We start from the raw sequence: 13,248 nt of genomic DNA on the forward strand, positions 1-13,248 counted from the left end.
CCCTGACACTGCAAAATGGAAGTGTCAACCAAATACAGTAGAACATTTCATTATCATTATCTTGTAAAATCTGCGTGTATGATATATGACTTTACAAAATCATTTTCTAACCTACTTCACAATAAATATAACTAGTGAAGCTCCTGAAATTGACAGATGATTGTTTGGCTGACAGCTATAATTCTAGAGAATGAACCATTCTTTCCAGTCAACCTTCAAATATTTTCCATATAATAATTTTAGAGGCATAGTATAACTCAACTGGAACTTTCTAAAATGTACAAGAAAACTCATTCACTTAGCTAATTAGGCAAAACTTATTTTCATGGTTTATTTCTAAATTTGAGATCTCACATTACCAAATCCTCCATTTAAATCCAAAGAAATGTATTTGACCTTTTCTTTGGAACACACTGTTGACGGCTGCAAGGTAAGTCATAACTGTATTAACTCTAACCTGGAAATGATGCATCTATTTTTGGTTTTATGAATAATTATAAACTGTTATTCAATCAAGTTGATGATTAACCTCTCAACCTCTAGAACAAACTGTTCAAAATAAGTTGGTCTAACGGTGTATCAAATTGCTAAATCTTACTGGAAATATATTTGATCAACAACTTGGAGTGGTAAAATTAAATGGAAGCTCTACAATTTTCTGTTTAGCTCTAATTATTACGTGCTTAGATTTAATTAGTAGGATAGGAACTGATTCAGGAAAACATAAGCGCGTATTGTTAAATTCAAGTCAGCACAGAGCTCACAGCAGCAAACACTGCCATTACTGACCTAAGACCTGCAAATCACTATTCATCCAAAGTAAATATTAATTAAGCACCAACTATGTGCCAAGCATGGGTATGATTTCCTCTTATTCCTTCCAGAGAAATTCTCCAAAATGAATTAAAACTCAGTTGTCATTATCCAAAGGATATTTAAAAGGCTAAATAAAAAAATTTTTTAACAGAAATAAGTAACTCGCTTTGCTGTTTCACAACACCTTTCCTCTTCTTAGAGTGGGTGTGATCATCTGATTTTACCCTTTCTGTTCTCAGGTGGCCCAGACACCCTCTCCCAGCCAATCATACTACCAAACCTCTGACCCGGGTTCTGGTCAGCTCAGGCTCAGGTTTAATAAACTCCTCTATCTGAATTTACATTTTCGACCTAAAAACATGTAGGCGGGGGCAGATAAAGTCGGGGAGGCCCAGTAGCCTTGCGACCAACTGCCATCAATTTGGGTTTGGGGCATCTTCTCCTGCTTCATTCCATTCAATTTTCATTTGAGCCGCACGTGATCAAGTACATTTATCTTCTACTGTTTATGAGGGAGCAGACATTTGTGAGACTTTATATCAGGCATCCAGAAAGGATTTTACATTAGACTCTCTCGTTGAATCCTCACAATAACCCACCTGGGCATAATTACCCCCATTTTACAGATGAAGAATCTGAGGTTCAGATTAATTTGCCCAAGATCCACAGCTAGTAAGTGGCTCACATAGGATTCAGACATGACCTCTGGCTTTTCCACAATACCACAGGCTCCAACTCTGTGGAATTTGACACTAGAATTCCCAAATTGTGGTATTTTAGGTTAGCTAACATTTGCAGAATGCTCTGAGTTTCCCATGTGATTAAACTTCCTCCTTTTTTAATCTTCATAGAAACTTTATGAGGGGAGTTTGGTTTTGCTACTCTCAGAAGGATTAAGTAACTCATCGAAGATCACACAGCAGGTTAAGGCAGAACCCAGGTCTTCTCACTGCTGATCCCAGGCCTTCCTGCACTACAGTGATGGAGCCACTGTCACTGCCAACCCACCCCTTCCTGTAAGTCAAAAGCTTTCGAATCCTACCTTCTAGAGGTGGCACGGTGTTGAGAACACAGTAGGTGCTAGTTCCGCAGAATACACTTTGGGAAACGCTCTAAGGAAACAGAAAATAAAATGTAAAACTAATCTTTGAAAAAGATAAACACTGGCTCTTCTGTGATATTCCTGCCAAAGATGCAAAACCTGAATCTAATCATGAGGAAATATCGGACAAATCCAAATTGAGGAGCATTCCACAGACTGGCCTGGAAACTAAGAGCGGCAAGGTCATGAAAGTCAAAAAAGGACTGAGAACTGTTCTGGATTGAAGGAGGCTAGGGAGACAATAAAGTGCAACCTAGGGTCCCACTGGGCCTCTCCCTACCAGGTCAGCACTGGGTCAACAGGCACCACTGGAAGAGCTCAGAGGATTCGACAGTACAGACGCCTGGGTGTTCATTCCTGATTTAGATTCCTGTATTGTAGTGATGGAAGAGAATGTTCTTGCTTGTAGGAAACACATAATAAAAGATCTGATGCTGACAGAACATACCAGCAGCTTACTCTCACATAGTTCAAGAGGGAAAAAGTGTCCTTTGCACACTATATCTGTGATTTTTCTGTCAGCTTAAGAGTGTTTCAAAATATAAAACACGTACGGGGAAAAAGACACTTACTGGTGAACCTGTATTACCTGCGTAATCGTTTAAGAGGGAGCAAACATGTGCTCTAAGTAAGTAAATTGTTAGGAAGAACCACCAATGCCATTTCATTCTTTAGCTTAGTCAACATTCAACGACATTATTACCACTTCCCAACAGTAAGGCCCAAACCCAACCCATTCAAAAGGATGGATCTATGCGTGCCCACCAGCAGCAGGGCGGGGGATGAGTCAGGAAGAAGCTAGTGGATCAGGTCTCTGCCCTCAGGCTGCCGCAGGTAGATAAAATTAAAAGCTTTCATATAAAAACCTACCCCATGGTAACTTAAAAAAAGGGGTGGGGGATTTCTTTGAGTCTTGCCAGCCAATTATTTGGGGTCCTTGTCTGTTTAGTTGCAGTATTAAATAAATTTCTAGACTATTCCTCCAGCACTATAAACCACAGATTTATGTACTAGAAAACCAAAGCTAGTTCAACAATCACCCTCAACATTTTATGTTTAAAATATAAAAAGCTCAGTTCTCTCACTTACTAGCTGTCCCTAGGAAAGTAATTTAACCTGTTACTTCATCAAAAAAAAAGTACAGAAGATAACTCTATCCCCCAGGTAAGGGTAGCTGGAAGAACTGGATGGGGTAATGCATATGGTTGTGCTTTAGATTCAAAAGTACCACTCAAATATAAAACGCCATTGTTACTATGGCTCATAAGTCTAATCCACAAAAATGCAAGCATTTTCTGAGAATAAGTTCATAACTGCCTGGATTTTTTTGTGCCACAATGAGGGTTGAAATCTGACTCAACTTACTTCTGTGAATTTCCAATTTTCCTCTCCATCGACAGTGAGCAAGTGCTTCACCACAGAACAAGTCTTTCTCCACACTGTAACCCCTAGCTACCAGGATAACCATCAGTTCCCAATTATTTATTTCTTGTTTCTGAAAAATTCTTGTTCCAGGACTTTTACTGTCTTCCTTCTGCCTGATTTAATCAATAGTGATAACTACTGATCAGCAATCTAGGCACGAGGATTGCTGCCCCTATGAACCATGGACTAACTTCAGAATTCACATTCCTTTGGGAAATTCAAAATTAGTCTCTCCCCTGACCCCTTCCGGCAACATCTGTGGGCATCACCAGCAGCAGCATTCTCATCACAGGAACACAACATCTCATCTTAATGTGGTTTCCAAATGGAAGCTGGAAATTTTACGATGTTAAAAAGAATGTTTTACATTCAAGACTTAACGTTTTCCGGCTTTCTATTACCAAGGAAAAAAACAGACAGCTCAGGTTTGCCACCAATCACGACGTCTCACACAAGTTTTCGAAACCACTAATGGACAGAGGAACACGAATGAATGGCTTCTTAAGAAGAGCTTCCCACCTGACTTCAGAGTCTGATGACAGGCAAATGTGTGGCAAGATACACTGAATAACAAACGGAAAGAAATGAACACAAAAAAACAACAACGTGAGGAACAGAAATATCAAGAGCAACCAACCACGATTTCTCAACAGCACTAGCCTAACAAACGAAGTCTTAATAGTTAATTTGACCAGGAAAGAAACTTACTCAATCTGAGAGTGAAACTGAATGTCATCCTAACCTCAGAAGCACAATGTTCTCAAAGCAATCAAGGCAAAACAAGCTAACTCACATAAGCGATGGCTGCCTTGCAATAACCACCCAAGGGCCAGATCTGAGCTAGGTCCTGTCTCGGGACCCGAGGTCTGTTTCTAGACCTGGCTCTGGAAGGGAGGGAAGAGGGTCTGGGGGTCTGTAATTCTGAGCCCAGGACCACCACCCCCCACAGATGGGCCTGGGGAAGACAGTCAAGCTCTCAGTGCACAGGACAAAGGAGAGTGGGGCAACAATGCCAGCTCTGGGTTCCAGCCTCCCTGCTGCCCTCATGCTGCCCTCATGCTGCCCTCGCTGGTTGGCTCTGAAGTCTGACTCAGTCACACACACACTCCCGCCCCCTGTTCCTCGGGAGCCTCTCCCACCCTGACCTCTGACACAGGTGAGCGGCCAGACGGGTGCCACCTGAACAAGCTGCGCTTCTCTCCAGATGCAGCCCTCTTTATCCTCTTCCAGGCGCCCCACACCTACTAAGGAAGCACCTCACATGCACCAGACACCGTCCTGGGAGCTGGGACCCAGCAGTGAACAAGAGGGATGAAGGTCTGTCCCACAGAGTATCCACCAGTGGGAGAGGCAGGTGGGGAGTGGGATAAGCGCTGTGAAGGAATAAAACAGGGTGATGTGCCACAGTGAGGAACCGGGTAGGGGACGCGGCCCGATGAGGAGCTGGGTATGGCATGCACCCCGATGAGGAGCCGGGTAGGGGACGCGCCACGACGAGGAAGCCGCGTAGGGGACGCGCCACGACAAGGAGCCGGGTAGGGGACGCGCCACGACGAGGAGCCGGGTAGGGGACGCGCCACGACGAGGAGCCGGGTAGGGAAAGCTCTGCTCTGAAAGCATATCCACATGTGGGTCAAGGGAACCTGATCAGAGCATCAGGAAACCTTGACTTGGGCACTCACTAGGCTGCGCGGCTCTTAGTGTGGCTGCACTTCAGGCATCGAGGAAGATTTTTAAAGTTCTGGTTTCCAGGCTGCAATTCTGACCAGGCAGCAGTATTTTTTAAAGGTTTCCAAGTGATCCCAAGATGTATCCAGGGATGGGAACCACTGAGATGAACAGCTGTGTGAGTTTTCTCCAGAGAGAAGCGGGAGGGTGACCTTGAGCAGGGCATCTCCACTGCAGTACACGTGTGGGTCATCTGAGGATCTCTCAGGTTCTGACTCACGGGTCTGAGTGTGCCCGAGACTGTGCCTCTAGGAAGGCCCCATGACTCATGGCCACACCTGGGCTATCAGGAACTAGACGATCGGAAAGATCAGGAATTAACCTAATAAAGATCCTTCCAGTCCCAACACTTCAGATGGCACAATTCCATGAATTCCTAATGGCCTGCGAAAGAACTCTCATCTGTGGACACAAACTATAATACAAAACTGTATTTTGTAATACAAAGCCAAGCAACAGAAGCAATGGAAACTACAGGGATAGTCACTTAATTGAGTTCAGGGTCCAGAGTCTGCCAGAAGCGCCCAAGAGGGGACAGAGGAGCTCCTGAAAATACACTCCCTGCTTTCAGAAAGTACATTTAATTGGAGACAATGGTAAAAAGAAAAAAAAGTAATGAAATAATACATGATTTATTAAAGGCTGAAGTGAGTCGATAACTGTGGAAAACCAGTAACTATCTGTGTTTTGAGCACAAACTCTTCCGGGGCGTAGAATATGCTTTATCATTTTTGTCTCCCTTCAGAGAACCTAGGTTAGTGTGTTACAGATAGCTACACTTATTTTATATATTTACATATATATATATATATATATATATATATACACAAGACACACTATATACGGTTCTGGATGATGGAATAAATGAAACAAAATGCTGTATAACAAGAAATGATAAGTGGCTTTTGGACAGAGAAGCAGCATGATGAAAACTGTATTTACAGTTCTTTGAAATAAGCACTGGCAATGTTTAAGACTCCACAGAGTCCCTTTAAAGCCAACTGAGGACCCACAGAAAGGCCACACTGAATGCAATAAACCAGTTGTATCAATTAAAAGTGACACGTCAAGAAGATTTTTGCCATGGAGTTTTAAACTGAGTCTTGAAATTCACTGATCATTACATATGACGTGACATATAAATAATCAAAATGAAGGCAGAATCCAAAATTCTCAGCACCTTTACTAGACTCATTAGTTTTGCCTAGCACTGTTAGGCAGGCTAACTCTTAGAACGAACTTTATCATGGCTCAAATACCATAAATATTTACTTCTTGCTCAGGTAGAGTCCACAACAGTAGGTCAGAAGGCAGCTCTCCCCCCAGCCGTGGCTCTGGCCCCAGATCTCCTTCCATCCTAGGCACGAGCCTTCCTAGTTCACTGGGCTCTTCAGCAGCAGCCAGCAGACAGGAAAGGGCCCGAAAATCCTGCGGAGGGAGGGCCCTGGGGCCAGGCCTGGAAGTGGCTCACTTCTTGGCTCTCATGCCATTGGCTAGAATACGGCCACTAAGCCACGCCTAACTGTCCAGGAGGCTGGGAGATGCGGTCTGGCTACCTGCCCAGGAAGAGGAGACCGGTTTTGTGATCAGCTCGCAGACTCTGCCACAATGCCACTTGTAATTATTTTTTTAAATTAGAGTCAGTCCTCTCAAAACTGCATTCTGAAACTATAACCTCCACCTTTAATCCCTAAAGCCATATCAGCATCTAAACCCAATCTAGTAGTTCTTCTATCCTGATAAATATTTTTCTATCATTTTCAAAATAAGACTATATCTAGGGCATCCTTGAAGGGATGTCTGGCTTTTACAGTACTTAATATCTGGCACATACCAGAAGCTCAAATATTTGTTGAATTCATGGATGAACAACAGAAGTTCATGGAAAGGAAAAAGAGTGGTCCCCTCTCTTGCCCTGGTGATGGTAGGTTTCACTGAATAAAGACTATCAGTCTTTTCAAGAATCTCTGTCTCCCTCTTCTAAGGCCACCCCGGGTTGCCATCCATCCTCTGGTCCGTGAACAATCAAGCAACAAGACAAAAGTTCCTTCTGACCCACTAAGAAGAATGAAGGGGTGAAAATACTCTGCCATGTTCACGGACACCAACAGAATCAAGGCTACCATTTGTGGTGATAGCACAGGCCTGTTTAACAGAGGGTAACACAGGGCCTATCAGAGACCAGGCTCCGGAGGCCTCCAGAAAATCCTCCCAGCTAATGACCTCAGAGACTAGAAAAACACCATGCACCCTAAACACAAACCACAAAGGTCAGCAGGGGGGAAAATTACATGGCATACTACAAAAATATTTCATGCTCACATATTACCCTCTTTTCAAGAAGTTTAAAATATACTCTAAGTGTGACTATAATAATCTTCCCAACACTCCTATGGGATAGAGACAAAATTAAAGTGTATACTCAAGTTAAAAGGAGTGGTGGCTGACTTCCCACTACTAGGGCCGGCGCAACAAGAAAGCGAGGCAGTAACCTCTAATGCAATTGGGGCACAAACCATTTTAGGCTCTCAAATTGAGTTCAACACCTAGAACTGAGTTCAAAAGCAAAGAAGTTGTTAAAACAGACCACATAACAGTTGTAGGTCTGGGACGCTTACACAGGAACTAATACTACAATCTATCAAGCCTGATTTATGACCTAAGAAATCACATTAATTGATTCACTATTACCAGAGATTCATGTAAAGTGTATTTAAAGTGATTTCAGAATGAAAAAAAAAGTCTTCCTAGCTAGGAATCACAACATCATTAGAATTTTTATGAATTTAATTTGACTAGGAAGCCAGTATACTCAATACTCTGAAAATAATCAAAGAACATTTATTAAACACCCTCATTTGTATAAATAGATTTCAACAGGACATATTCAGAAAAAAAAGCTACGTGAAATTTAAAATTACACTTTTTTAGCAGCACTTATCATTACTAATACTGATAACTTTTTTAACTCCTCAAAGAGAGAGCTATCAACCCAACAGGCTAGGCATTTTATTTTATTTGGTATTATGTACATTTAACAAAGGCTTCCCAGGCAGCACAGTGGTAAAGAATTCACCTACCAATGCAGGAGATGCAGGTTCCATCCCTGGGTCAGGAAGATATCCTGGATAAGGAAATGACAACCCACCCCAGTATTCTTGCCTGGGAAATTCCCACGGACAGATGGGCTACAATCCATGGGGTCACAAAGAGTTGGACACAACGATTAAACAACAACATTTAACAAGCACTTTCACATATAAAATCTTACTTTGGCCCAACAGGCAGCAGCGCAGACATTATGTCTATTCCAGACACCAAGGCCCAGGCACAGACACTAGTCAAGGGCCACAGGCAGGCCCTTGGCAGAACCCGGAGGTCTCCCTGCAGGACTCCTGGGCTCTCTCCACTTACACAGGCTCTCCCCCTAATAATGCAGGGACTCAACACAAAAGCTAGGGCAGAAAAAGTTCACAAGCTGCCGTGACAGAAAAGCTCCAGCATACGATGAACATGGAAGAACACCCAGCAATCCATACAGGGAGTTTGACACCCTAAAGGAAAGACCAGCTACACACAGGCCTGATGCCAACCTGGTAAGGTTTTCCTGATTCTCAAACGTTTTCAGTCCACGAATCACCGATCACCTATTACTTGCTATAGCACCCTAACTAAAATCTCACCAAAACCAAAGGAGAGGAGGACACCATTCTGCCTAACAGAGCAGTAAGTGACATGCCTCCTGAATGGAACCCAGTGGCGTGGGGACTCACCTAATTCAAACACAGCCAGAACTAGAAAGGACACCAAGACACACCCAGGGGCCAAAAGAGATTGGTCCACACCGGAAAGCTCACACACTTTACTGTGAGAAGGACGCCCCAAGCCCAAACCCAAGCTGGATTACTGTTAAACCGCTCAGTTCTACTGAGCTTGATCATCAGGTTGCCAAGCCCAGAGGAGGTCAGAAGCAACAAGTCAGAAGGCAAAGGACAGCAAGAGATGGACAGACAAGTGGAAGCAAGAGTGACAAGACACAGCAAGGACAGATTTTTGAAAAACTACACACAAGGACTTGAAAGGCACCACGGTTTGGGGTCATTTATCATAAAAGCAGTCTACTCCAAAAGTCCTACAAATATCACAGCATTAAAATAAAGCCCAGTTCCATAACTTAGGTACAACATAATGAACCCAAGTTAACAAGCAAAATGTATGGTACAGTCTGTGTGTTCTACTAAACATGGGGTAAAGTAGTACAGTTAATGCCTTCTGTCTGCAAATCAATTTACATTCCAAAAAATACTTCCATATGAATGACCTCATTTGATCCTCAACAACATCCTACAGCAAGCAGAGCAGATACCTCCACTGGCCAAGAATTTGCAGATAAATAATTCAATCTTAGCTAAGGCAGAGGGTTTATCAATGGCCATGATAATCCTGTTATATTCCTCTGTGAATTCATCTCACAGGAGAAAGCACTGCCAGAGCATCTATGCCCCTCGACAGGGGATGAAGAGAGAGGGCAGGGAGCTTCCTGAAAAGGGTCACCAGCGTGACACACCTGAACCTGGAACTTCACCTTCAAAACCCCCATCCTGCCTCTGTGCCCCACAGCCCTCTTTCTAAAGAACCAACCTTTGCTCTCTCATGCCATCACCCTCCCCTTGTAACACCATGGGGGACTACCTGTGACCCCACCCTCTTAGTGAGCAGACACTCCTGTATAAGCTTCCCACCATGAGTGTGCACTGGACTGAGAGACTTGCTTCTCACAACAGAACATGTCACTGAGACAACACCTCCATGATTAGGCAGCGTGTACAGTGCCTCCATCCTGCTGGCAGACACTCCTCTGCTGGCTCTGATGAAGCAGCTGCCATGCTGGGGAGGCCCATGAGAACTATGGGACTCAGAAGAGAGTCTGTCCCCAGTTGGGCCTTCAAATGTGACACCAGCCCTGGCTGACAGCTTGACTTCAGGCTGTGAGGTCCTGAAGCAGCAGATCAAGCAAAGCCCTCCCTGAACTCCTGACCCACAGGGCCAGATAACAAGCGTGTCCTTTCTACAAACCGCTAAGTTCGTAGTAATTTGTTACAGCAGCAGAGATAACTAATACACCCATCAGGGCCTAGTAATTTCTTTTCTCAACTTGGGACGTTTCACTTTTTAAGCTGTTTCAGTAAGTTGAGTTTTTCTCAACTTAGTCATTTCACTATCATTTTATCAACATTCTCCATTTACCACCAAAACTCTTGAAAGAATTATCTACTCTCTCTTGCTACCTTTTTCTCATCCTCTCAACTCACTATCAAACCAACAAAATCAGTACTTTTTTCTTAGTCTTTATTCTACTCAAACTCTTGGCATTACAGTGGATAACTCCTTACAACCCTGTGCACTGAAGCATCTCTGATTTTGTGTTCCCATTCTCCCACCTCTCTGGCCATTCTTCCTGGTCCTCTCCCCCCGTCTGACACTTAAATGGAGGCATTCACCACATTTCTGCCCACAAGTCCCCTCTTTTCTGTCATGACAATTTCATCTACTATGACTTCTACTAATTCACTTGAACTGATTCCCAACAGGCACTGTTCTGGGCAGAGATGGAGCGGCAAGAAAAGACAAATGAGGTCTCCACATTCATGAAACTTACTTTCTCCACCAGAGGCCCCTCTGAGTCTACTCACCACCCTTTTCCACCCTGTTCTGTGCCAGGAAGGCTGACCTCTACAGACTCCATCACCAGGCTCCCTTGCCCTCTGAAAGTTCAATGAAGAAGAAAAATAGGGTGACAGGAATGACTCCCTAATCTCTGCTCTGCACTCCCAACGGTCATACTGTGCACAGACATGCTACACAACCCCAATTACACCTGAAACAGAAATGACACATTTGCATCCAGTCACCCCAAAAGACGCTTCCTTGCTGGAAGGAAAGTTATGACCAACCTAGATAAGATATTCAAAAGCAGAGACATTACGCTGCCAACAAAGGTCTGTCTAGTCAAGGCTATGGTTTTTCCAGTGGTCATGTACGGATGTGAGAGTTGGACTGTGAAGAAGGCTGAGCGCGGAAGAATTGATGCTTTTGAACTGTAGTGTTGGAGAAGACTCTTGAGAGTCCCTTGGACTGCAAGGAGATCCAACCAGTCCATTCTAAAGGAAATCAGTCCTGGGTGTTCTTTAGAAGGATGGATGCTAAAGCTGAAACTCCAATACTTTGGCCACCTCATGCGAAGAGTTTACTCATTGGAAAAGACTCTGATGCTGGGAGGGATTGGGAGCAGGAGGAGAAGGGGACGATAGAGGATGAGATGGCTGGATGGCATCACTGACTCGATGCACATCAGTTTGAGTGAACTAAGGGAGTTGGTGATGGACAGGGAGGCCTGGCGTGCTGAGATTCATGGGGTCGCAAAGAGTCGGACACAACTGAGCAACTGAACCCCAAAACATGGGCTTCCCTTGTGGCTCAGCTGGTAAAGAATCTATTTGCAATGCAGGAGACCTGGGTTCAATTCCTGGGTTGGGAAGATCCCCTGGAGAAGGGAAAGGCTACCCACTCCAGTATTCTGGCCTGCAATCCCAAGGACTAACTATACAGTCCATAGAGTCGCGAAGAGTTGGACGTGACCAAGCGACTTTCACTTTCACCCCAAACAATACCCCTCCTCACCCCTCACTCAGTTAATGGCCTCACCTGACACCAGTTGAGGCACAAAAGCTAGAAGTCACCTTCACCTCTTCTCATCCCTCAGAGCCCATGGTCAGTCAGTCACAAAAGTGTGTTTCTCTCACACATACACATACAACTCAGCCACACCAGCTTCTTTTTCCAATCGACTGCTACAGACATTCTCATCAGGAGCTGTTTTCTGCCAACTCCAGTCCTTCCTGTTTGCGCAGTCATTCATTCGAACATTTGCAGGTGCCAGGTGCTCAAGCCTCTGGCCACTAAAGATGCAGCTCTAACTGAAGGAGAAAAAGCCGTAAGCCCGCAGCTTCAACACAACTATAACGTGCCATGAGCAAGAGCACCATGAAGAGCTACAAGTGCACCAGGAAGGCACACAGTCCCACCGGAAAAGGAAGGCAAGGCCCAGAAGGCTTCTCAGCAAGTGCGACTTAAGGAGGACCCAGAGGACAAGCAGAGGCAGTGGGCAGAACAAATGCCTGAGTACGTGCGTATCTGTTTTAGAGGAAAGCGCGCCTTCTAAGCCAAGGCGATGACAATGTGCAAGACCTAAAACCAAGAGAAACCATGGTGCACTGGGACAACCAGAATCTACAAGAACTGACCACAGCGGGAAAACAGAAAGGAAGCTGGAGCAGTAAGCAGGTGGTCCTTATTAGCACCTTCAAGGAAAAGGGACTAGCCAATCAACCCCACTCCTATGCTAAAGAAGCAACTCTAGAAGCTGCTCCCAAAGCAGAGAGAACAGAGGCCAGACTCCTCAGTGTGCCTTCCCAGCCTCTACACCTGCCCCCTACCTACTTCTCCAGGCTCATCTACCCACACACACCAGGAATCCCAGCTGAGCCTCTGCCCCATCTCCTCCACTAGGAAACTCTCCTCAAACCACCATGTTTGCCTGTCAGGGATGCGGCCGAATTCTACCACTTTCCAGAAGTCCTCCCGGGTCCTCCCAGAGCCTGATGACAGCATTCCTCACTTGCATCTGCATCTGCTCCCCTGCATACCGGAAGCTTCTGGAATATTATGAATAGAAGTGAATCCTAATTTCCAAGACTAGGGACAAATATTCAATTTACCAGTATTACACTCCTAAGTAAACAACCAAAGAAGGTCATGAAAAAACAAATATTTCTGAACTGTATAAATACAATCAACCAAAAGCCTAGATTTCTGTATGTTTTCAGAAAGTATCTCTAAATAAAGATGGCTACACACTGCCTGATAAGATTAAAAAACAGTAAGTAAAAAAGCTCAGAAAGGCTAAGTTACTTGCTCAAAACAAAGTCACAAGGCACCTAAGGGTTAAAGACCAGAGTCAAGTCTTCAGGGACCCTTCAAAAGCTACAAGCAGCCAGATATACCCAGGATTTCTCCACGTATCTCATTAGCCAGCCCTCTGATTACCTAAAGCTTCCCCTATTCTTCCCTCACTTAATGCCTGGTTTCCCTCAGGTGCAGCTCAGGAAGGATCTCCA

The 13,248-nt window shown here is 44.4% G+C and overlaps 1 protein-coding gene across 3 annotated transcripts in view; it reads right to left on the bottom strand.

The window, feature by feature from the left end:
• The window catches only part of CAMTA1 (calmodulin binding transcription activator 1), a 979,917-nt gene that overhangs the window by 947,968 nt on the left and 18,701 nt on the right, over positions 1-13,248 (bottom strand). For all 3 annotated transcript variants that reach the window (XM_018060410.1, XM_018060411.1, XM_018060412.1), the window contains exon 2: positions 1,859-1,928. In XM_018060410.1, the coding sequence (XP_017915899.1) occupies positions 1,859-1,928 (70 nt within the window). The remainder of the gene's footprint in view (positions 1-1,858; positions 1,929-13,248) is intronic.

Source organism: Capra hircus, chromosome 16, assembly GCF_001704415.2.
Source record: "Capra hircus breed San Clemente chromosome 16, ASM170441v1, whole genome shotgun sequence".
NCBI lineage: Eukaryota > Metazoa > Chordata > Mammalia > Artiodactyla > Bovidae > Capra > Capra hircus.